The sequence below is a fragment of the Haliaeetus leucocephalus genome, unplaced genomic scaffold (genome assembly GCF_000737465.1).
Source record: "Haliaeetus leucocephalus isolate CR32 unplaced genomic scaffold, Haliaeetus_leucocephalus-4.0 Scaffold339, whole genome shotgun sequence".
In the NCBI taxonomy this organism is placed as follows: Eukaryota; Metazoa; Chordata; class Aves; order Accipitriformes; family Accipitridae; genus Haliaeetus; species Haliaeetus leucocephalus.
Window position 1 is genome coordinate 7,922,740 of NW_010972775.1, and position 26,176 is coordinate 7,948,915.

Consider the following 26,176-nt stretch of genomic DNA (forward strand, 5'->3'; position numbering starts at 1 on the left):
TTTCAGAGTAACTTTCTTGCACTTCTGAGAGAAAAGTGCTATATAGATTGAGGTGCTTTTTCAGAAAACCTACTTTTTTCCACCAGGAAAAAGTAATTTTAGCTGTAATAGGTGCCCTTGGTGGGATTAGTACATACTTCAGTTCATCACAGAGACAGAATTACAGACTTGTTATGGTAAGAAGTCTTCTATCAAATATTAGAGAAGGGAGGAGAGATATTCTAAAGTATCCAGGATCTCTTGTCATTTAACTTGAGTTCAGATGCACATGAAAAGAGTCTGATCCATCCTCAGTAACTCTAGAGAACTCAGTCACAGAGAAAACTCAAACTAAAATGAAGTTCAAATCTCGTAACACCTTGATCAGTGTATTACAATCAAAGTGAGTAGAACTTCTTGAAGTACTTGAAAGAAGTTCTTCAAATTCTTATCAGTGTCTTAATTTTCTTCTGCCTGTTCATTTCTAACTTCTGCCCAGAAGAGCCACACAAGGTGGCTTAAAGTATATTTTTTTTCCCTAGAGAAATGTATTGTGTCATCTTGTAGCATTCTGTTCTATGATGTTTTTCCAAGTGGCTTGTTCATGTTATCTCCTCATCCTCATGAACCTCTGTGTTGCCAAAAGGCAGTTTTACAGAGCTAGTAAAGAGACTAACTTAAAGAAGAAGAAATCCTATTTTTTGTCTCTCCATGTTATTATAAATACTAGCTATCTATTGTAAAACATGCCTTTCTCTCTGGGTGTGGATAGCTACTAACTGCTAGCTGGTTTGTGTTCTTCGGTGACTCAAATACTCAAGCACATCTGTAGTGAACTGTTTCATCCTTTTTAGCAGAAGAATCTGCCCTCATGAAATAGATCCATACTGAAACTATAATATGAGCACTGGTTGGCTTGGCTGTATTGGGTTTGTGTGGCAAGGTTTTTGTAGCGGGGGGACTACAGGGGTGGCTTCTGTGAGAAGCTGCTAGAAGCTTCCCCTGTCCCCCATGGAGCCAATGCCAGCCGGCTCCAAGATGGACCCACCGCTGGCCAAGGCCGAGCCCATCAGCGACAGTGGTAGTGCCTCTGGGAGAACAGATTTAAGAAGGGAAAAAAAGTGGTGGCAGGCACAGAAGCTGCAGCCAGAGAGAGGAGGGAGAACATGTAAGAGAAACAACCCTGCAGACACCAAGGTCAGTGAAGAAGGAGGGGGAGGAGGTGCTCCAGGTGCTGGAGAAGAGATTCCCCTGCAGCCCGTGGTGAAGACCATGGTGAAGCAGGCTGTCCCCTTGCAGCCCAGGGAGGTCCACGGTGGAGCAGGGACCCCACGCCAGAGCAGGTGGATGCCCAAAGGAGGCTGTGACCCCGTGGGAAGCCCGCGCTGGAGCAGGCTCCTGGCAGGACCTGTGGATCTGTGGAGAGAGGAGCCCACGGAGCAGGTTTTCTGGCAGGACTTGTGACCCTGTGGGGGACCCATGCTGGAGCAGTGTGCTCCTGAAGGACTGCACACCATGGAAGGGACCCACACTGGAGCAGTCTGTGAAGAACTGCAGCCCGTGGGAAGGACCCACATTGGAGAAGTTCATGAAGGACTGTCTCCTGTGGGAGGGACCCTATGCTGGAGCAGGGGAAGAGTGTGATGAGTCCTGCCCCTGAGGAGGAAGGAGTGGTGGAGATGTGTGATGAAGTGATCGTAACCCCCATTCCCCGTCCCCCTGTGCTGCTGGGGGTGGGTAGGTGTAGAGAGTTTGGGAGTGAAGCCGTGCCCAGGAAGAAGGGAGGGGTAGGGGGAAGGTGTATTAAGATTTGGTTTTATTTCTCATTACCCTACTCTGGTTTGATTGGCAATAAATTGAGTTAATTCTCCCCAAGTTGAGTCTGTTTTGCCCATGATGGTAATTGGTTGAGTGATCTCTCCTGTACTTATCTCAACCCATGAGCTCTTTGTTATATTTCCTCTCCCCTGTCCAGTTGAGGGTGGGGGAGTGATAGAGCGGCTTTGGGCACCTGGTGTCTGGCCACGGTCAACCTACCACATTGGCACAAAGCCCAGAAGTCACAGGGAATTGCTGAAGTTTGACATTCCCCATCTACCAGCCACATCTCAGAATTTTCATCACCTTGTGGTAGATACCTTTAATGCATCACCAGAGGAGAATACTCACTTTGAAGCTTTATTAACACTGTGGCAACAATAATAAAGAAAGATAGTTTGCTTGTGAAATAATGTTTGCATTACAGAATAGTCAACATGAGTCACTAGAGCCCTTACCATGTTTTAAGTGTAGGCATGACTTTTTTTCTTTGATTATTTTGCATCTTAATGTACAGTTTCAAAATACATATAACCGTAGTGTGATATTATTTAATGTGCAAGTGAAGACTGAAGATATATTTTGTATATGCTTCAGCTGAACTAAAAATTAATTAGATTTAATTGACTTTACACTGTGGCACTTAAATGTTTTGGTTATTTTGCTGTTTGCACTAATGGATACTAGCTTTCATTATGGAAAGTCAGCTCTATCATTAGTATACTGTGTATACTGGGAGACTGGTCACGTTTTTTTAGATGAAGACTCTGACACAGATGTAGCCAACTTACTGGTTACTTTTTTGTAACAAATTGGTAGCATAAGTATAATATTCCTTCAATTTCATGATTGTGCAGAAAGAGAAAAATTTAGGCAGAAAATCAAGAGTAAAATTGGAATGACTGAAGTTTCAACGACTTCAGTGATCTGTATTTGCACAATGTGTTTAGACAAAATTTAAGAGAATACCAAATGAAACTCTGAAGCAAGCTAATGGTTGTCACAGGTATAAATTCATATAATGTCAGGCATTTTAAAACACTTCAGTTACTTCACTGAACCAAACTTCTGTTTTCGTACAAAGAAAATGTAGTATGTTTCATGTAAAAGTTAGTAGGAGGATTTGCATCAAAGAATGTAGTGTTGTAATTTGAACAAGATCATTCAATGAGTGGAGTTGTTTACATAGTTGTACCAGTTTATTATTTATTAAATGTTGTTGTCCATCTTACTGTTTCAACTGAAACTCAAAAAATAATTAGCTCACCTACATTTCATTTACATAACTTAAATGTTGGCAATGAAATTAAAATAAGCTGATAGTTGTTCTTATCTCTTCTGCTTCACAGTGCTGTGAAGTAAAATAGTTGCTTTTTCCATTAAGCTACATCTGTGTCTTCTGGAGGAATGGGAACAAGTGTATAGTCAAAGCATTTTAGATTTATGCATTTAACTCTAACTCTGTTTTCTAACTTAAATATTGTAAACTTAGCCACTTGTATCAAAAGCATCTAAATAATCTTGCTTAAGAAAATCCTTCTAAGCTATGGTCTAATTCTTGTACAGTATAAACGTCTTCTATAGATAAATTTTGCAGGGTCTGGAAACTGTTTGCATAAAAATGTTGGTTAGAAGTACTTTGCTTAGTGCTCTTGTAACTGAAGCTCAAAGCCAATTTACCATCTTGTTTTATTCACTTTAGACACTTCAACCTTCGAATGAAGAGAGACACATCTCTCTTTAGTGATGACTTTAAAGTAGAAATGTCAAACCAAGTAATTGATTATGATACCTCCCATATTTACACTGGACACATTTATGGTAAGTACAACACTTTAAAATGGATTGAAGTGCAGTCATTTTAAACAGGATTTTTTTTAATAGTACATGCAGAAAATGCGTATCTGTATGATTAGGTTATCTTCATTATCAAACTTTAATAATGCATCTAAATGCATTTAAACTCCATCTGCTTTTATTCTCATATAACAGTCACACTTAACAAATGACTATTTTACCTAATAATTTTCATATCCATAGAACTTGAAGTTCAACTCTGTTTATGAACATAATCTTCATAGAAGTCTGATGCATTTTTAAAAAAAAGAAACGGAAAAAGCTGTCTGCATTAAAAAAAATAAGGTACTGTTCTTAGTTTAAAGGACTTTAAGGACTATAAAGCTACCATCGTTAAGGGTAATATACTGGATTTCAGTAAATATAAAAGTTAAATTTGATTAAAAAGGAAGGAGAATTAAGGAATTAATGAAAAGGAGAGATGGATTAAGACTCACTCTGTCCCTCTCTATACAGTCTGTTTGGTTCTGAAAGGAATCGTAACTGCTTCCTGAAGATCTGTTAGTAATGTCCTACAGTCTTGAAGTGACTGTTTTAAACTGCAAAAAGTATACATGCTTAGCACATTATATGCATCTAGGTAGACCAATTTACCAGTTGACTTAAGTCAGAGGGCTTTTAAGGTGTGTGGTGTCTTTGGTTGGGTTTTTTTCCTTATTTTGTGAAATTATTTCAGAAAAGCTTTTGGTTCTTTCCTTGTTGCTGAGGGATGAGATGAGAGGATTGACATGAACCTACACACTAGGCTTACTCTACATCTTCTTTTAATCCTCTTTATTATCTTTCTCATTCACCCAACTTTGTACTTGTCATGAAGATCATGAACAAAGTTAGAGTTGAGTAAATAAACTGTTTTGCTGTGGTTCTTGATTTCCATTCAGATCAAAAGTCTTCCTTCCAAGTATTCTGAAATTTCCAAAGGTACATGGCCTATAAGTTCAGGTTATTAATGCACATTCTAATAGAATATAGTCTGAAGTAAATCTGGGATCACTTATGAATGTCTTGAAATGTGTTATACAAAGCCTATTTCTACTTTTTAGTGTACAATCAAGAGTTGTATCGCATATCTTCAAGATACTTTTTTCCAAATTTCAGTACTGTGGATGAGCTTTATAAAATTCTTGATAACTGTTAATTAGAAATTAGTGGTGGTTAATTATAAGAATGAGTACAGTTCTGATGATTCAATAGTGTGATTCTGAACCCTCCGCAATGGAGGAGTATATATAAATGTTCTTTTAATAATCCTTCATCCTTTTTATAGAAAAGGTTTGTTGGGGATGCTGCATGTTGTAGCTGTCAATGTTTAAACGTTGATAGTTGTACTTTTCCAGATTGTGACTGCTTCAAATACAAATTCACTCCATCCTGCATTTAAACCTAGCTACAGTTTTAAGGGGCTTATGCTTGAAGAGAAAAATTGATATCTTGACTATAGGGAGATCTTTCTTTGAAAGCTTTCAAAGCTCAGTATACACTCTGAATTTTTTTTTTAATTTTTTTTTATAATTGTATGAACAGATGTATAAGTACAGGACTTGGATATAGGATTACATGCTGTATTTTTGTGACAGCTTTAAAATATGGAGTTGAATTCTTCATTATATGCTTTTTAAACATGTCATGCACCTGATTAGGAAGCTATTGAACTTAATAACTATGATTTTGGGATAACTGTATGTCATACTGTTGCATAATCTTAGTCTTAAAAATTCAGACACAAACTTTCTGCAAGAATTTCTTACTGCTGTTATCCAGGATCTTATTACTGTATAATTCATATAGGTTTTTAGCAGTTTGGGAACTGGTGCACAATCAGGATAATTATGCAACTATCATGCTTTAGCATTGTGTGCTTAACGCCTTGGGTAGTTTGTATGCTTGAAGCTTGCACAGAATTAAAAGCTTTTAGAAAGCTAATGCGCTTTTTCCCTTAACAGGTGAGCAAGGAAGTCTTACCCATGGGTCTGTTATTGATGGAAAATTTGAAGGATTCATCCAGACTCACAGTGGGACCTTTTATATTGAGCCAGCAGAGAGATATATTAAGGACAAAACTCTACCGTTCCACTCTGTCATTTATCATGAAGATGATATCAGTGAGTACTTCCATTTTGTGCTACAGATGAAATAAATTTTTTTTTATTAAATGTCAAAAACAGTAAGCCATTTGTAAGCATCAAATGAGACTTCTGCTTGTGTATGACACTGTGAATCATGCTGTCCTGAAATGATTCATATACAGTTATGGTGTGAAAGAGATTTATGGCAAAGCAAAGTGAGTCTTCCTTACTCTGCCATTTTAAGAAATCCTTAGCAGTCAGGTTTAAGTGTATAAGCTGTCTATTTTCTATTCAATAGATATATGTTTCTTTTGAAAAATGCTTTCTTAAAATGCTCTATACTCATTGTTCTTCCTTGTGATCTGGTAGATAAAGGATAATTAAAGTTCAAGTCACTAAGCATTTGCCTACATCTAGTGAAGGTGGTACTTGTGGGAAGTGAAAGCTGCTTCTGCATGCATGGGTCACAGATGCCTTCAGAGAACTCTTTAGAAGATGTGGTGGCACCCAGTATGTCCCATTTTACACAGTAACTGATAGAAGTATACAGAGAATACTACTTGAATTTGAAGAGTATAGCCCCAGAAGTCTAGCTTTAGTTGTAAATGCCTAGAAGGATGAGAAAGTACCATGGAATACTTTTACATCTTCAGAACTGATGCATCAGAGTTCTCTTGCACTCTACCTGCCTTTTTATGTACAATCAGTCTTCAGCTGTAATAAAAATCAGTTTTATTTGATGCTTAGGTAACTTTATGCTGAACCAAAAAATGCTGCAATAAAGTTGTGATTCCAAGTTTCAATCCTTCCAAGTAGGTGTTGGCAGAGGGTCACTTTAAGATTATCTTTTGGTTATTGAAGCTAGCAAGTTGTGTGTTGCAAGCTAACTTTATGTAGGACTTCAATCTTGCTTAAAAATCAATTTAAACTATAACTTCATCTGAAAACTTGCCCCATCAGGACATTGTGCAAATCCTAGAAGACTTGAGTTCAAAATCTCATTTGGAATTGAATGACAAGTCTTGGGTTAGATCACTAGAAATTACTTGAACCACTCTCATGATGATGTGTGTATAAATCATTTTCAAAGTGTGTCATAATGAGACTATATTGTGAAAAGAAATGTCAAAAATAGGAAAATAGATGAGGAAAATCTCTGGTTGTGATTTGTCTTTATCATTTTCTCTGTGCTGTAAGCCAGTGAAAAACAGGGTTATTGTATAATACTCTCTCTGGTTACTTCTTTTGCATGCATGCAGTGAAGAGGAATGATCTTTCTCTGCTAAAAACTCAGCAAATTTGGGGGTTTTTTTTCTAATTGAATAAAACTTCTGGAATACAGCTATGTTTTTACATTCAGTGGCAGTATGTGTGCTGTCTGCGTATGTTAAAATGGCTGTGAGCTAGCAGATATGTTTGTCCTTCCTGTTACCCCATTTTGTAAATATGATTACTAACCCCAAATCAAATAGAAGTTGCATAATTTTAAAGAGCTTCTCAATGAATGCAGTTATTGAATTTTATGTACATTGTGAGCTACACTTGCTTTCAGACTGACTAAATATGTATCTTCCTGGTGCTTACAAGACACGTATTTGAGAATAAAGTAACTTTATAGGATAGCATTCCATATACTGCTTTTGATTCTCAAAGAGAAGTTGCAGCATGCATTTAATTTTCAGCTCTACAGAGCATTGCAGGTGGAAGTCTGAGAAGGCAGTTTGCCTTGCTAGCTTCTCTTGGAGTATTACAGTTTGCTGCTGTAACAGAAAAGCAGTGGAGAAAAGTAATAAAAAAATTACAAAAGCATGGTGTGAAACCATAAAGTATGTCTTTTATAACATTTCTGTGAATAATTTGCACATACTTCTAAATTTTTTGGTATGTTTTATAGGTCTCGCCAAACAGTTCAATACACTGCTTGATAGTGGGAATACTGGACTACCACTCACATAGCACTTTCTGTAAATAGGTCTGTCTGCTTTACAAAAGGTTTTATTAACCCTGTTGTAGAAAGCGGGGGGAGAGGGGGGTAGTAAAAGGACATAACGCAATAAAGTGATTTGCCCAGTTTCCACAGGGTGAGACAAGCAAGAAGATTGTTTTGTGTCCCAGTTCCTTATGCTGTAAATAGTGGGTGACTAAAAACTACTCTCTTCGCTGTTATCAACTAATGACAGAAATAAAGCTGCACCTTAAAGAAGCAGCTAAAACGATTTTATGAAAGTTAGTATTGCTGTTTTGTAGAAATTATCTCTGTTGGAGGAGTAAATGGATCACTTGAGAGCTGGAAAAACCTAATGATGAAATTGGTTCATATTAATGCTTATTAAAGTGAATGGGAGCAGGATATGTATTTTTTTTAATTATTCAGGTGATGGTGTGTTGGTTTACACTGTTTTTCCTCTTCAATCTAGTGCATCAAAACCATCAGTTAGGAACAAAATCAGATTATCAGAGGGGATTGTCTAAATCTATTCGACAGTGCCACATTAAAGCAACAGTACAATATGGCTTCCAAATCACCAAGTGAGTGAACATTGCTGCTTGCTCAGCATGGTTGAAAATAGCTCACCCTGGAGCTAAGTCTAAGCAGCACTATTTGAAAATGTGCCACTCCTGTTGGTTGCTGTCAATGCAGAGTCTGATGTGCACGCATTCTGATTGTATAGTTTAACTTTTTTCATTGGTATCCTAGATGCTTTTAGGATTTCTGTGGTCTGAAATATCTGAAGTATACAACTGCTTCTGTCACTTTTTGAATAGTGCTTTTGAGGCTAAAATTTTTTTGCCTTTCATGAGAGCTGTTTTTGCATTGAACTGCAGCTCCCAAAAAACCTGAACAACAACTAAAAAAAGCTAAGCTTTACAGTAACTTTAAAAATAAAAACAAGCATGCAAATCTGTTGTTATTGTTCTAATCTAAAGCTAATTCCTGTGAAATAGAGTCAAACCACTAGTATCTTACACGGGACAAAAGCAACAAAAAATACTCACATTTCTAACTTGGGAGAGACTGGGAGAAGTCAACTTTGCCTTAATTTGGGATGGTTTTTGGTCACCCATGTTTCAGACTTTTGAAACAATATGCTTTTTGGTGCCTTTCAGAAATCACAATGCAACATATGATTAGCATCTCAATGAGTTCTTATTCAGTAGTTAAACAAAAGTTTTTTTGTAAATGGGGATTATATTGTCAAATTTATAAGGCAGCTTTTGTCTGTTACAGTGGATGTGGTGACCAGTGGAAGGCAGCCTTCTATTCATGACTCGAAACACAAGTTGAATGATTTTAGTTTCTAAACCATTCTTGATCAAACTGTTTTATAACTTAGTGCTAGAAAGATGCAAATTGCTATTTTCATTAAAATATTTTGGAAACTTTAAGGAACAAACTATATTTACTTTATTTAAATCATATATGCCTCAAATGTATCCCTGAGTTTACACTGTAAAATACAAAATCGGTATTTGCTCAGATCAACAGCAGACAGGAAAATCCTGTTCAGACCTTCAGGAGAACAAATGTGGTCATTTAATTGTCTTTATGGTCTTGGAAGAACTATACAACTGAGAAAGTAAAGTATTTTGAAATTTCGCAAAGCCCTATCTGCTGAAAGAACTGATATTGCAAACTATGTATTATTAGTGAGAATTCTGATTCTTTTTTTTTTTTTTCATATTGTGGTTGTCGATTTAATAATGAAGGTCTACTTGGCAGTTGTCATGGGAGCACAGTGTGACAGACTGCTTAGAATGAAATCTAATAAGGATTTTTTTTATCTGCTTACATTTGACATTTGTTCTGACACTATTGCTTTTCCTGGTATTGGGTAAATCTCTACGGCTGTTGAAGAACTGCATTTTCATCATTTTTAATGGAAGTTTGATGTCACGTCCTTGCCCCAGATGACTAAATCCACTATCCATTAAATAGTTAACCTAAATGCTTAAAAGATCATACTATTTACTGACAAGTGGAAGAAAAAAACCTCATGTGATCAGGAATCTTTGTGGTGGGTAGTGCATTTTTTAAAAGGATAAAAATTCTTATTTTGAGCATCTGTAGTTGCGTATATCATTAATAATGATCTGCCATCTAGTTAGAAAAAGATATCGTTGTCAGAAAGTATGAAATGACAAGATTTGGGGGGAGGTAGGTTTGTTATTATATTACAGTATTATTGTTTACTATTTTTAATATTCTGTCAGGATGTACAAAAATTGAAAGTGGAAAATAGGAAACTGGACAATATGGGAAAAGAAAAATAAAGTATTTGTTTTGCCTGAGGATTTTCTCTAGCTAGAGAATTGATCCTGTAATTAAACTCTTCTTTTATAGATCTGATGGGAAGTAGGCTTCTAGTTTTTCCTCAACTCTGCATTCATTGTAAGCAATCATTTGTAGTAAAGGCATGTGTTTTCCCTTGATCAAATCACAGGGTTGTGGTAGCAATAGGCTAAGAAGCTCTTGATCCCAAAGAGGTGGCAGAAGGCTGTACCTCTCAAAACATTTAAAGGCATCACAAGAGCATGGACCAGACTTCTGTGATGTGGGTCAAAACTGTCCAAGTCACCTGAAACCATGTAGTTCCTGCTTAGCTTCAGAAATGGAACTGCTGCAGGGGATGTGGAAATGGGAAGTCTCAACTGTTGTAATGCCACCAAGTGTGATAATAGCAGAAAATGACATTTTTTGCTGGTGCAAAATATGCTGTGCAGTCATGTTTCCAGTTAATTTCTGTGGATTCCTGCAGTTACCACATGCAGAAGTTGCTTTAAAGTTACAATGGTTTTATGTAGATGAAGTGTGCTGATGGTGAGGCAGTATTGTCCATTACTGTCCCCCTTGTGTAATGTGCTTTTGTCGTAGAGATAAGTGGTCAGTGGTGTGAAATCAGGTAGTGGGTAATGAGAACTTTAGTTAGCTTAAATACAGTAGAATTTTTTTTTAATACCATGGTGGGAGAAAAAAAAAGGTGGTGGAGATGGAGAAGGGAAGGATCACAGTGGTAGTAAACAGGATCACAAAAGGTACAGATGACCTCAACAGTGAGTGAGCAATGCTTTTTGTTTCATACTGGTTGTAGCAAAGCCAGTGTTCCACTACATTGCTGATCAAATTGGGTGAGGTGGCTTACAGTAAGAGCATTTTTTTTTTTTTTCCTTTTTTTCTCTCCATTCTTCTGGCACTGTGCTGGGACTACTGGGAGGAAAGTAATGGGACAGCAGTTCAAAAATGGTATTTGTGTGGTGTTTGAAATTTAAATGTGGGAAACTAATGTGCAGAAAATCATTAAATAAACTTACAAGGTTCTAATAACAGTAATTCATGAACATTTCCGTAAAATAGTGAACATACCAGTTCCTTCGGAAGTCTAGGATTTTTTCAAAAACCTAAGTACTGCACATTCATTGTAGTTACTTCTCAAAAGTTCGGTGGTTTTTTTTCTTTTTAATTTAAACAACCAACCTTATTGGAATTCAAGCAAATTACCTCCCACACAATATCAAGATTTTGCAAATAATCGTACTGGCAAACAGTAATCAAAACAGTAGGCATAAAGTTGACCAAAGAAAAAGTGATTTTGTTGTATGTTGGAGCAGTGTCTCTAACATTCAGACTGGAAATGAGTTTTGAAATACAATACTGTACCTGGATACCTTTACAGTAGATAAAATTAATTTGCTAGTGAGATAATGAATAACTGTTTACACCCCAACTGTAATCTTTCAATTACTCTTCGGCTGAAACTTTCTTTGCCAAGAAGCGTGTTTATTAAATCTGATTCTTTCCCACTAAGCAAGGTTTACAATTGCAGTAAAATACTTTGTACCGGGAAAAGGACCCAATTTGAAAAAAGTGATGTTAACTACGTTTAAATTAGCAGCATTTGTCATTAACTAGTTTTTAAAAAGACAGTGTTAAACATGGCCTCTTTAAATACTTGTAAATATGTGTCATAAAGACTGCTTTTATTTCTTGATAGTCCTTTTAAGCTTATTGGTGGGTCCACTGAATCTGGTCTTTGGGTATTTTGGAGCATAAACTCATATTAAACGAGGTTTTTTTTCAGAACTCAACTTTAGCTGTATGCCAAGGAAATTTTTGTTGTTGTTGTTGTTTTAATATTCCTGTTCCCTGCTTAATTTGCCCCCAGCTTTTAATAATTGAAATACAAAGTTTAGAACTTAATGATATAGGGAGAAAATCTGAAGCAAGTTGGGCTTGTATATTGAAATAGTTTAGAAGTATCCTACAGTGTGACTGCAGGAAACAGGTATGAGAATCAAAGATAATTAAAGGCAACTGTCATGTGAAACTGTACCAGAGTGCATCTACTGTGCTCCAACTGCTAAGAGGCTTTGACTCCACAGAACCAGACTAGAGCTAGTCCTGGGGTAAAATCCCCTGAAATGCATATAATGTGGACATCAGGTCCTTGGTGCCAGGTCTTAGCCTGTATAAATCTACTTCTATGTCTCTGTTCCATTTACTTTGTGATTCTGGATCTTCATGCTTTCTTAAAAAAAAAAACCAAAAAAAAAAAAAACCCCACCAAACAAAAATAAAAAACCAACCCAACAACAACTCCCTAAAAACAACAAACCTTGGTAAAGTTTACACATTTCTGACAAAACCTGTACCCTGTTGAGATCATAGTAAAACTGTGGTTTGCCCTACAGAAACTGGTTCCTTGAGTATTTACATACGTGGTTCCCATAATCTGTACTCCATTATCTCTTACTGGGGCAGCAGTTTATAATGGGATCTTATCTGCAGAGAAACTGAAGGGGCAAGACCTCTTCCCTTCAGTACTTCTCATCTCCAGAGGAAGCTTCTGCAAGTACAGGTTGCTTACAAATCTCCAATTGGTACTAACAGTCAAAACCTAACCATATGTGTCTGAAGTACATTCACATGTGTAATGAGATCTGCATTAACAAGTATTGAAAGAATTACCTTTGGTAAGCAGCCAATTGTATGATATTCTCACTGAGCTAGTTTGGATCTCCAGCATGTTTAACTGATGTGTACCTGGATAGTACTACAGTTTTGTTTTTAAAATTCAGTCAGCTATAGTGAGGAGATGATGAAAATGTTTCTTTTCAGTCTTGTTTTACTTTGTAAGTTTTTAATATATCTGTATATTTTGTAATCTGTGATTCTGTAAGTTTTAAGCCTACACACTTGCATAGACATATACACACACTGATATCTTATCCTTAATTTTGTTGTTTACTTTCCAGAATGAAAATAACGCATTTCATCTTGTCAATAAAATTGTTAACAAACTCATAATTCTAGAATTGTAGAGTTGAGTTTGAAACCAAGTTTCATTAGAGTTTTGGTTCTTTATGTATTGGTAGTTAAGTTGCATAATATAAAATCTTTCAAAAATTCCATGGAAGATGAATAAAGTAATACAGTCTTCTAAGAATGTTAGCAAGGTTTCTTAGTTTTAGTTTATCAAGTAGAATAAAAAAACCCTGTCTCTTATCCAAGCAGTCTTTAGTATACTTGGTCTCTAATAATTTTCCATTGTGAGTTCATTCTTTTTTTTAAGGCTGTGTTAGTTCAAGCTAATCAGTACAGATGTGTAAGTAATAGCTCTTGTTCTTATTTTAGATGTTGCTCATCGTATTTTCTTTTGCTGTCAATTAGAAAACAATGTTAAGAAGCAGTTGTCAGTTTTGTTCTGTTTGTAAAGCTAAGAATGTATCTTACAAATGTTTAATGAAGAAGACATCTGCCTAAATCTTGAATCTTAGAATGCTTCCCTCAAACCCCATGAGCAATATTGGGCACAAACTGAGTAGGTTGCAGTGATACAGCCGTATTTTGCACTTGTACTTGGAATTTGAAAATTCAACCTGGCCTTCCTCTTTTTAGAATATCCACATAAATATGGACCACAAGGAGGTTGTGCAGATCACTCAGTATTTGAAAGAATGCAGAAGTACCAGATGACTGGTATAGAAGAACCAACAACAGAGGTACCACACAGGCTCATGGATTATTTTGATTAGAAATTAGTGTAATAGCTTCCTATTCCTTGTGTGTAGTCTCTTTTACTTTTGGTCAGTCATCATCCCTCAACATTGTGAGGTACTTAAATTATTGCTAGAGGTTTCTTATTAACACAATTTTTCTAAATTCTTTTTCTCATTGCTTCTACAGCATAGATGTGCTAGCTCAGTCTTAACGAATCCCACATGATCTCAAATTTTTCAACAATTGGAATTTTAGATGGATGCAGATGTGGAATATACTTAATTGCAGTTGAGAAGGAAGAGTTTCAAGATCCCTTGATCTCTAAGTAATATATTGGTCCTTAAAGAGTAATAATGTTTAGATTTTCAAGCTATGTTAATGTAACACACTTGTAGTATCTGAGTGCCTTCAGTGGTAAATGAAGTGACATGAGTGGGAGGGTCTTACTAGCAATATTGAAAGATTGAAGGGGTTACAGCATGCTACAGATTACCTGTAATAGGAGGTAAGTGGTGTATTGGGAGGGACTTGTGTATCTGTTTAGAGTCCTGCAGGTGTTTTTGCCTTCAGGTTTGCACCACTTCTCATGAAACTGGATTTTTTTTCAACACTTTCCATTAGTAAATTATTGAGTTTCTCTTGGTGTTAGCTATGTTCTGAGCTGTTTGAAGTTTTTGCATCATTTTGTGGTGTCAGTTAAGTATATGCCAACAAAACTATGCAATATGACTTGTTAAATAGCATCAGCAACTTAAAGTTTATTTACATTGTGACTCCAGAAATTATCAACAGTATTACACAATTCAGCCTTGGTAACAATAACATGCTTTCCCAAATATTTACTAGCAAAACTTCATGGAGACAATGGGCCATCAACCAGTGAATACATATAAGGCAAATGTGTTAGCAGATACTGCTCTAACGAACGTTATTTTGACTTCATGTTTAGTGTACCATTTGTTCCATGCTGAAGTGCCTGAGTATTTCTGTTTGCTGAGGTAGCTGAGTAAGGTAATTACAATGTGAAATAACCTGTGTTAAGGAGGGTGCATTTAAGTCCCACAGGGCTGTTTTTTTCTGATCTACAAACTGTTCATCTTAGAAACGGATTATGAAAAAGAAAAATTCTAAAGATCACGTGAATGAAAAAATCTATTTCACCTTGACTGCCTTTTATAATGTAAAGTGAAATGCACAGAAAGTTTTGACTGAGATATTAAAAATAGATGAGATACTTGAAAACTGGCTATAACATACTTAGTTTAATTCAAGATTCATGAAACTTTGTGGGTTAAAGAAAAAGAATGAAAATCTGTTTATATTAGTGGAGTATGTTTAGAAAAATACATCATTCTTTTTAGGTAATCTAGTGCAGCATTTAGTTCTACAGAGTTAATACATTTATTTCCTATGTATATGTAGAAGCCTTTTGAAGAGCCTAAGAACAAGGGTCCACAGCTTCTAAGAAAAAAGCGTGCCACTCAGGCTGAAAAAAATACATGTCAGCTGTATATTCAGACTGATCATCTGTTCTATAAGCATTATGGAACAAGGGAGGCTGTAATTGCACAGGTATTTCCAATCCCTTTGTTTTAAATAATCTGCTTTTACTTTATTTGTATATTTCTGATAAATTTCATGTAATTTTAATTGTGTATGTTATTGCTTATTTACTGTAGAATGTCTTATTTCATTTGTAACAGTGATCTTGATATTATTGAAACAGCTTTTCTTATTTCACTAAAAAGATGCTATCTATCTGTGGCAAAAGTCCTGGGCACTTGTGCTTCCCTTTAGTTAATAATGGTAGCTGTGGTTTGTTTAGCACCTCTGAGCAAGACTTGCAGTCTGACTTGTTCAATTCTTACTCAGAAAAATAATACTTCCTGAAGAGGAAGAAGTTCTTCACTCCAAGGGCAGTGAGGCACTTGAACAGGTTGCCCAGAGAAGTTGTGGATGTGTTCAAGGCCAGGCTGGATGGGGCTTTGAGCAACCTGGTGTAGTGGAAGGTGCCCCTGCCCATGGCAGGGGGCTTGGAACTGGGTGATCTTCACAGTCCCTTCCAACCCAAACCATTCTGTGATTCTGTGAAGAGTTCTATTCTGTTTGACAGCCTGCCAAGCCTCTGTGTTAACACTTACATAGCCTTTCATTTGAAATTTTAGTTCAAAACACTGTGTGCTAATGACACTGAGATCTGTTCCTGTAAGTGTCCGATGTAGTAGAAGGTTAAAAAAGCAGTGGCAACTAAAGGTAGATGCTTTTCATTTGTCAGTATACTATTAACTGGGAAAAGGTTTGGGGTTTTTTTTGCTGATCATTTGCTAAAAATATAACTAGCATGTTAACATACTTGTCTTGAAGTCACAGGTTTCGCTGCTGCTTGCAAATCTGACTTTTACTATTTATTCATCTGTCATGGTTTAAGCCCAGCCAGCAACTAAGTGCCACGCAGCTGCTCTATCACTCCTCTGCTTCAACTGGACAGGGGAGAGAAAATATAACAAAAGGCTTATGGGTTAAGATAAGGACAGGGAGAGATCACTCAACCAATTACCGTCACGGGCAAAACAGACTTGACCTGAGGAAAATTGGTTTGATTGGCAGTAAAATAAGTTAGAGTAGGGTAATGAGAAATAAAACCAAATCTCAAAACACCTTCCCTCCACCCCTCCCTTCTTCCTGGGCACAGCTTCACTCCCAAACTCTCTACCAAACCACCCCAGCAGCACAGGGGGACGGGGAATAGGGTTTACAGTCAGTTCATCACATGTCGTCTCTGGCGCTTCATCCCCCTCAGGGACAGGACTCCTCACACTCTTTCCCTGCTCCAGCGTGGGGTCTCTCCCACAGGAGACAGTCCTCCACAAACTTCTCCAACGTGAGTCCTTCCCACGGGCTGCAGTTCTTCATGAACTGCTCCAGCGTGGGTCCCTTCCACAGGGTGCAGTCCTTCAGGCACAGACTGCTTCAGCGTGGATCACCTGCAGGGTCACAAGTCCTGCCAGAAAACCTGCTCCGTGGGCTCCTCTCTCCACAGATCCACAGGTCCTGCCAGGAGCCTGCTCCAGCGCAGGGTTCCCACGGGGTCACAGCCTCCTTTGGGCATCCACCTGCTCCGGCGTGGGGTCCTCCCCGGGCTGCAGGTGGAGATCTGCTCCACCGTGGACCTCCCTGGGCTGCGGGGCACAGCCTGCCTCACCATGGTCTTCACCATGGGCCGCAGGGGAATCTCTGCTCTGGCGCCTGGAGCACCTCCTCCCCCTCCTTCACTGACCTTGGTGTCTGCAGGGTTGTTTCTCTTACATGTTCTCACTCCTCTCTCTGGCTGCAGTTTCTGTGCCTGCCGCAATTTTTTTCCCTTCTTAAATCTGTTCTCCCAGAGGCACTACCACTGTCGCTGATGGGCTCAGCCCTGGCCAGCGGCGGGTCCGTCTTGGAGCCGGCTGGCCTTGGCTCCATGGGACACAGGGGAAGCTTCCAGCAGCTTCTCACAGAAGCCACCCCTGTAACCCCCGCCCCCCCCACTAACAAAACCTTGCCACACAAACCCAATACATCATCACACTGTACATATGCAATTCAACTTGAGTAACATTTTCCTAAGCTCTGAAGTCATCTTCAAAATCAGGTTTTCAATGTGTTAGCTTTTCTATGTGCTCTTGGAAAAGGTAAATGATCAATTTTTTCATATTTGTGTTCTACCAGAAATGAAAGAATAATGCTGTAACAAGTAAAATTTTTCTCAAAAAAAGAAATACAGCTCTTTGAATACAATTTTAACTACAGGGCTATCTTATTGTAGCAATGAATTGAATGCATATCACAAACAAGTACCTGAATAGTTGATAGCATTATGTATTAAAAAAAAAAAAAGCAAATGGCAAAATACTTTGCTGTTATCTGGCATGGTGGCAATGCAGATGCTAGGTTATGTAGTGATTTATTTCCATTATTTGCCCTCAGCTTTTTATTAAAAAGGCCCATTAGAGTTCATATGGCATTATATCTTATATGTAAAAGTATAGGCCCTGCAGTTGTAGCTATTTAAGATCAGCTATTGCATAGTGCGTAGATCTTTGAACTGTACTTTTGTTTTTGACAGATATCCAGCCATGTTAAAGCGATTGACACAATTTACCAGTCAACAGATTTCTCAGGAATACGTAACATCAGCTTCATGGTGAAACGAATAAGAGTAAGTTGTATTGGAAATAGTTTTAGCTTCGCTGATAACTGCTTGGAAGCTGTATTTTTCAAAAGTCCTGTTGCTGTTCACTTGTAACCATTTATTGTTAGTAATTTTGTAACACAAGTGTCTCTGTAAAACAGTTCCTTAACCCATTTATTCGGTTTGGTTTTAGTGTTTATTGTCAAAAGCCTGCCACTTCTGTTGTTAAGCTGTAGTCAACTTTTACAGGAATCAACTTACATTTCAGCATTGTTGACTGTGCGGTGAATAGACTGTATTGGTCTCCAAGAACTTTAATACTATATAAATAAATAGATATTAAATAGATTATGACTATCCAGGTTGAAAGTTCCTTCTAAAAGTGATGATTTAAGAGGATAAATATAAGCTTTTGGGTGCTGATGGAAAGGAAGAAGAAAGAAATAAGAGAGTGGGGTTTTACTACACAAATGCAATTCTTTCTTTAATGTAGAACTTAGTTTTCCAAATATTGCGGTGGTAATTTGTCAAGGCCTATAAATCTTTAGCAACATCTTTAACTATTTAACACAACAAGGTATTGACAACAGTAAACCTCTTGACTGGTATTTACAAGTTAAGTGAAAATGAATCACGTCTTATAGTTTGTTTCAATTTACTTTTAGATTAACACAACTGTAGATGAGAAGGACTCTTCCAATCCCTTCAGATTTCCTAATATTGGCGTGGAAAAGTTTCTGGAACTGAACTCAGAACAGAATCATGATGATTATTGCTTGGCCTATGTGTTTACAGACCGTGATTTTGATGATGGAGTTCTTGGTCTGGCTTGGGTTGGAGCCCCTTCAGGTAATTATATCCAAACCTTCAGTGCTATGAGATAAAGTATTGTAGGTCGGTACAAAGAAGAAGGGTAGAAACCTTTGACAGCAAATAGACAAAAATGTCTTAACCAGCTTTTCACATTTTTGGTTAGGTATGGTTTGAATTATATTTTTTAAAATATAAACAGCATATCATGTGTCGCTTCAATTAGTCTTGCTGTCTTTTTGATGAGCAAGACGTGAACAATAAAGAAAAACATATTTCTTTTGTTAGACAAAGGTGGTATTACTTGGATGGCTTTTATTTATGACAGGTATGAGTGACCAGTAAAGTAACAGAAGAAACAAGTATTTTTGCTGTATATAAACAGAGGCTACAACTGTGCAGTTTGAATTTTGTAGTAGAATCACACTGATTAGATTTTGTAGTAGAATCACACTGATAGAAAACTTAGGTTTTCTAGGTAGTGCTGGAAGCAAAATTATTATTTTATTTTATTTTTAATAAAGTAAAATTAGTGAGATCTTGTTCTGGGAGATACCAGAATAATTATTGTGTGACTCTTCTTGAACTTCCTCTCATTAGTTTCAATCTAGTTGTGTATTTTGGGTCTGAAGTATGTCTCGATGTAAAAAACCAAACAATAGTCTTCATGCGTGCAGCATCTTGAGATGTTTGTCCTGGATGTATTAGTTTTGTAGAGTGTATTGGATGTATTAGTTTCATAAAATGATGTATTTGAAAGATGTTAGTCTTTAAATTTGAATAAATACAAATTCTTTAATAATAGCTCAGCACAAATTCTAATTGTGGAAACATTCACAGAAGTAAAAATCAGAAATTCAGAAGGAATAGTTTTCCATTGTTTCTTCCCTCGAGTGATTTCTATACAATAAGGAATTAGGCTGAAGAGCAACAGGTTCTATGAGACTTTGCAAGAGACTGGATACACTTTTATGAGAACATTATCAAGAGCTTTAGCAGCATTCAAGTAATTGTGGAAGAAACATTAAACCGTTCATGAGATATAGCTGTACATTATGATCTCACTCTGTTTACTGCTGTACTTTCCTCTAAAGCGCATGTTGGTTGTAGAGTGCTGGAGCTATGTAGAAAACTGTTGTGGCATGACAGTCTCTCAGACTTTGATTTTAGGAGATTATAATGCTCAAATAAGTATTAGTAGCGTATTCAGAGGGGTAACAGATCAGTGGATCCATGAGTGTAGTAAGTATGTTGGAGGGACCTGTGTGGACTAACCTTAGTGACTGTGGAAGAACCATAGGAAAAATAATACACAGGTGGCATATGTAAATAAGAAACTGGGTCTGCGATGACTAGTCCAGTGTATAGACTGAGCAGCCACAGGATGAATTGGAATGTGCTTTCCATAAACACTGCTTCCAAAACTAAATTTAATTTAGAAAAATTAAGTTGCTTTGAGATTTTCATTCTTAACGCATACTGACATAGGTTAAACAGGATATTTCACTAAAATGGAATTTTACTTCAGAAAGCAAGGAAGCTTCTTTAGAGTATTTTTTAGACACCACTTATGTTAGTAATAGAATAGCTGAATTCTAGAATATTGATAATGCCTCAGTACAAACTCAAGTTATGGAAAAATTAGGTGAAGTTAAAGTCACAATTTCATGACTTTTCCAAACAGTAAGTGTGATGCATTCTATTGCTGACCTTCTAAATACGGGTCTGATTAACCCACACATCAAAAGTATTTTCAGCTTTAGTTTGTACAGTGGAAAAATGAGTCACTTTTGCTGACAAGGATATATAGCTAATCTTAGGCATTTTATATAAATGCTTATGCTATGAGAAAGGATCCCCTGTGATTTTACTGTGGGTGGTTTTTTTACTTAGTGAAGTCTAAATGGGATGTAGATTGAGGCTGCCTGTACTGGACGTTGCACCCTGCTAGTCTCGTACTACAGGTATGATGAAATCAGGGCTTGTCCATGCATTGAAAGCCCAAAATAGCTCTTGCTTAATAGCTCTTCTAAAACAGCTAACTTCCGTATGAATGTATCCATTCAATGCTGTGAGAGCATTACTCTGGATAAATCTAATCTACTTTCAAAGTTGGTTTAATATTAATTACATAGAAGAACTCTTAGTCCATAGGCATCCACTGAGGAGGCAAGCTGTTTCTTGTTCTAAATGTCACTAGAAAAGTAACACAGGACTTCTTTTCTTAAATGACTAACTGTTGTACTTTTGTCTAAATGCAGGGAGCTCTGGTGGAATATGTGAAAAGAGCAAACTGTATTCTGATGGTAAGAAGAAGTCTCTGAACACTGGAATCATCACCGTTCAGAACTATGGCTCTCATGTTCCTCCCAAGGTTTCTCACATTACTTTTGCTCATGAGGTTGGGCATAACTTTGGTTCACCTGTGAGTATTGCTATTGATCTTTTAACTCATTTTCAGCCATTTTGAAGCGCATGATTTGCAAATGGAGTTTTTACTTCTTATAAACAAGGAAAATATGATAGTGACTGCATGTGTATATGTGCAGGTACGTCGTACGTGACCAAAAAACAGACTGCAGAACTAAGCCCCTTTTATGAGTATTTGACAACGCTGGCGCAACAGTGGATTTTGTGAATTGTTTATTTCCACTAGTTCAATCTCTTATAAAGGGACTTTATTATTATTCCCTAAAAACTTCCCTATTTTTATTGAAGACGAGGGTCACACACATCTTTAAAATATATTTTAGTTTATCCTAGAGAGGAGGAAGAAGAATCAATGCAAAAATGATTAAGACGATACTTTATTCAACAAATGAAGGTAGAACTGGTTCTTTTTTGTGTTCAATTATTTATAATTACAAGTTTACCTTAGAAAATCATGGAGAGGATTAAGGTACCAAGAACAGTATTTTAGAGCAAAATTGTCTCCCAGTCATTTAGGGACATGATTTGTTTGTGGCAAGCTGAAAGCATAAGCCTTTTGGTTTTGCTGGCGATCAGAACAAAGTTTTCTAGTTTGGGTTTTTTATTTTTAAACTGAAGTATATAGGCTTTCTACTCTTGGAAGTAAAATGAAGTCAAGATATGACAAGAATCATGAGCTCTTCCAAAACAGCTGTTCACACGTGAATGCATTCCTCATGTGCCTTGAAAATACCTAGTACCACTGCTCTGAGTGGGAACAAACAAGCCTTCCAAGTATAACTGAAAATGTGAGCACATGAAACTGAAAAACCAGTCCTACTGAGTGAAACAACTTTTGGATCTGCCTGGAAGATGGTTCTTTTCATTTTACTCTAAGTTGCATTTAATCCAGGGAAATACGTGAAAGTACATGTTTCGTTCTACCAAACTGTAATAAATTATATAGTTCTCACAACTATGTTGAAAATTTTAAAATTTACCTACTTCTTTTGGAGACATAGGTTGTATTTCTGGAAAGTTGGATGCATCAGAACAGCATTAGAGTTCCTCTTACACTTAGTAACAGTATGTTGTCAGTCTGCTAATCGCTAGTATGCCAAACTCTAATGCATTATTTCACTCATCATGCTGGATATTGTATAGATCTAGTCACTGGCTGACAGAAACAGACTTCTGCTCTATTCTGAAGATCTCTTTGCACCTCCCTCAAAATGAGCAAAAAGAATGGACTGCTGTTTCAGTTAACTCCTGCTTTTATTCCACAGAACACTTATTACCCTTTTGTGATCATAAAGCCACTCTTCTTAGGATATGGCAACTTCTTTGAGTCAGAATTCATTCCAAGACATGCACTTGGGGTACAAATTACCAAAAATGCGCAAATAAGCTAAAACTTAAGAAATCACATACTTGCTACTGTTGTCTGGGAAAAACAAAAAAAAAACCCAAACCAAATCTTTCTTTTCTGTATGCTTTTTGTATTCCAAGAAACCTTAGCGTATAAGATGGTGTTTTGTTTTTATGAACCTTTTATTCTTGCTGTGTTAAGGTTACCAAATCATGTTACTTTTGCACATGTATAAAAAGATAGCAAGAAATTAGAGAAGCTGTTTTGGTAGCAATAGTTTTAAAATACTTGTTTTGCAGCATGATTCTGGAATGGAGTGCACTCCAGGAGAGTCCAAGAACTTGGGACAGAAAGAAAATGGCAATTATATCATGTATGCAAGAGCTACATCTGGGGACAAACTTAACAACAACAAGTTCTCTATCTGTAGCATTCGAAATATCAGCCAAGTTCTTGAGAAAAAGAGAAATAATTGTTTTGTTGGTATGTATTTAGTTATCCTGAAAGCAGAATGGCTAAGCTATTACTGTTGTGCTTGATTAGAAATTTATTAATTTTTATTTTACTTTTTTATTTATCTTACTCATTATTTATTATTTTTTTTAGTTTATTGAAAAATTCTGTAAGTAAAGAATTGAATTTGAGATCTGGAGTACTGTGTCAAGTTTTGGGCTCCCCAGTACAGGAAAGACATGGACATACTGGTGTGAGTCCAGCAAAGGGCCACAAAGATTATTAAGGGATTGGAGCATCTGACATGTGAGGAGAGGCTGTGAGAGCTGAGACTGTTTAGTCTGGAGAAGAGAAGGCTGGGGAGTGGGGTCTGTCCTTATAAAAGCCTGGTGGGAGGGAGTAAAGAAAGCAGGGCCAGAGTTTCAGTCATGCCCTACGAAAGGACAGGAGGTAAGGAGCACAAATTAAAATACAGGAAAATCTATTTAAACATTAAAAATATAAGGATTTTGCAGGAATTTTCTTTCTGGAGTTTGATGTGTGAGCTCTCACAAATTTTGTGAGACAGTGCAGCAAGTAGGTTTTGGGGTTTGGAGCAGTAGTAGTTCACCCCACTAGCATCAGCTTTAGCCTTAAGGTCCTCAGACTCTTAAACGAGGAGTGCAAGAAAGGATGCTGCTCTGGTGGAGGCTTAGCAGAAAGCTTCCTCTTATCATTGTTGATTTCCTACCCACACAAGGAAATCCCGCTGTTATCAGCAGAAGCCTTTTACTCGGAGGCTTAAAATTCTGAATTGCAGGAATGACTAAGCTGGGTGGCAAGCAAATAATGCAAGTTGACTTGAGCCCTAGTCTGAAGTCCATCTTGACCAGTCATTTTCAGTCACGATTAGCTGGATGCTGTTGCAAGTCAATGTTAACATTTATAAGTCTATTTCCGTATTCTTTGTACTGCTTTGTACATAAATATACTGGCATTTTTCAGAGTCTGGTCAGCCCATCTGTGGTAATGGACTGGTTGAACAAGGAGAACAGTGTGACTGTGGATACAGTGACCAGTGCAAAGATGAATGCTGTTACGATGCAAACCAATCAGAAGATAAAAAATGCAAGTTAAAACCAGGCAAATACTGCAGGTATGGTGCATGTCTGTTTCAGTGCACTTTAATTTTTCATATTTATTGGTAGCTATAATTGATATTTTAGAATCTGAGTCTGTTTACTTGCATTCTTAAAGTATTTATTTTGTTTAAAATGCCTTATACAGTGAGAAGTTCATAAGCACAGTTATGCTATGCAAGTCTTGGTGCTAATTGTAGCTTGCTTTCCCTTAGATGACTGTTGTCTAGCTTTTGAAAAAAAGATAATATGGCACTGGAGTGTATCAATGCTAACATATAATACTCAGTGCAGACAAATACATGTTGGAATTCTGTTATCTTTATTGGAAATGTGTTGTGCAAAAGTCTTGCAAAAACCATACGATTCAGAAAAACACAACCAGGATGCTGTTTTTATGATAAGTACAGGAAAGTATTAATTACCCAAAGGACGGTGGAGGATATTACAAAATTGGATCCTATCCTAGTGCCATTTCTACAGCATTGTGTAGCTGGAAGATGACTGAAGAATAGAGTTGATTTTTTTTTTTTTCATTTAATGCTTGTTTTGCAAATTAAATTAAACTATGTTTTTAAGTCACCTTGTATCTTGGCAGTGTTGTACACACAGTGGTTATTAGAGGAACTTTTAAAGATCATAAGACTTACAGTGAAGTAACTCAACTTCTACCTTTTAGTTCTGTGACTTAAGATACATGTTAAATTTTTACTTTATCTGAAAACCTAAGTGGATTTTTTTCACATGAAAGGTATGAGCTTTTGTTCCTCTCTAAAGACAGACATAAATCTAACATCTGGTTAGACTCAGCCAAAGATGAAGATAAAATTACTATTATTTTTAAGTCTAAACCAGCTCAACTTTTAATACAGCATACACAATTTTGTTCTAATTAAACTTTTCTGCCCTAAAAATGATCTTTGTCATCCTGGCAGCGGGAGTAAAAGTAGCATCTACTGGTAAAATGTATTCGACAGTGTAGACGTCGTAGAAGGACCATCTCCTGTGAATTCCTAGTTGCAATAATTTTGTATGTCTCTTCCCCCTGCCTCCCCACCTTGCAAATTCTTATTATTTCTGCTAAAACAAGGGCCTTACATTGTCTTGCTTTATAATTGTTTTCTGAGGTTTTATGTTTTATGTTGCACCTATGGTGAGGAGCTGTTTCCTTCTGAGTACAACAGGTGCCACTGCCACCTCCTTTCTTTGCTCTCTTGTGTTCAGCTGACTGTAGTCTAGCTTTATGCCCTGCTGGAACAGTCTTAAATATGAACTACCGCATCATTTTTGGTTTAGGATTCCTTTTTTTCCAGTTCTATTAAGATTGAAAATTTTACTGTACAAAGAGGTTTCCAAAGACATGTAAAGCAAATCCAAGTGTAAGAATGGATCACGTAAATAACACGTTAAAATACATTTTAGGAAAACTATGGTATCTATTCAGCTACTTTACATGTCTTTCATGGGTGATGTAAGAGTGATTTTTCTTAGCATGCAATAGTTTTAAAATAGAGACATCCTGACCTGCAGAAGGTCTGTGCTATTTTCTCATGTCCACTGAATGCCAATGAGCACACTGAATAGTGTTGAGATACACAACAATTTGAGAACTCAGGAGGCTTAGCTTTAATCAAGTAATTACGTATGTTTTATAACATAAGGGGCTCAGATGCTTTGATGTCTGTGACAGAAAGGAGTCCAAGTGTTTTGGGGGAGCCAGCGAAGCTATATGGCTTCTTTGACAAATCTTTCCTTCCCCCAAAATTTGTTCATGTGCTGACTGTGATTTCTAATACAAGATCTGACCTGTCTCCTTCTCTTTTCTTGTTTATTTAAACAATCTAAGTGGTATGGCTGCAGAAAGTAGAAAAAAAAATTTCTTACAGATGTTAATCAGTGACAGATAAATCTTGTCTTATTTACTATATTGAAACTGATACTATCAAACTAATCAGTTGTTCCTGAATTAATTTTGCCAACTTGCTAATTGAATGTTTTATATATACAAACTTTGAAATGCTGTTATTTTCTATATATTATCATTTAAAATGTGCTTGTACTGGCTTTCTAATATTATGCAAATAGTTCAGCTGGTTACTACAATGACTAAGAAGTCTGTATTCAGTGCAG

The 26,176-nt window shown here is 36.9% G+C and overlaps 1 protein-coding gene across 1 annotated transcript in view; it reads left to right on the top strand.

Annotated features, from left to right (window-relative positions):
- ADAM10 (ADAM metallopeptidase domain 10) overlaps positions 1–26,176 on the top strand; it is a 56,299-nt gene that overhangs the window by 24,339 nt on the left and 5,784 nt on the right. Inside the window, exons 3-11 of the mRNA XM_010572272.1 lie at positions 3,500–3,618; positions 5,598–5,756; positions 13,615–13,718; positions 15,139–15,288; positions 17,822–17,914; positions 18,553–18,736; positions 20,959–21,122; positions 22,775–22,958; positions 23,913–24,063. Coding sequence (XP_010570574.1) covers positions 3,500–3,618; positions 5,598–5,756; positions 13,615–13,718; positions 15,139–15,288; positions 17,822–17,914; positions 18,553–18,736; positions 20,959–21,122; positions 22,775–22,958; positions 23,913–24,063 — 1,308 coding nt within the window. The remainder of the gene's footprint in view (positions 1–3,499; positions 3,619–5,597; positions 5,757–13,614; positions 13,719–15,138; positions 15,289–17,821; positions 17,915–18,552; positions 18,737–20,958; positions 21,123–22,774; positions 22,959–23,912; positions 24,064–26,176) is intronic.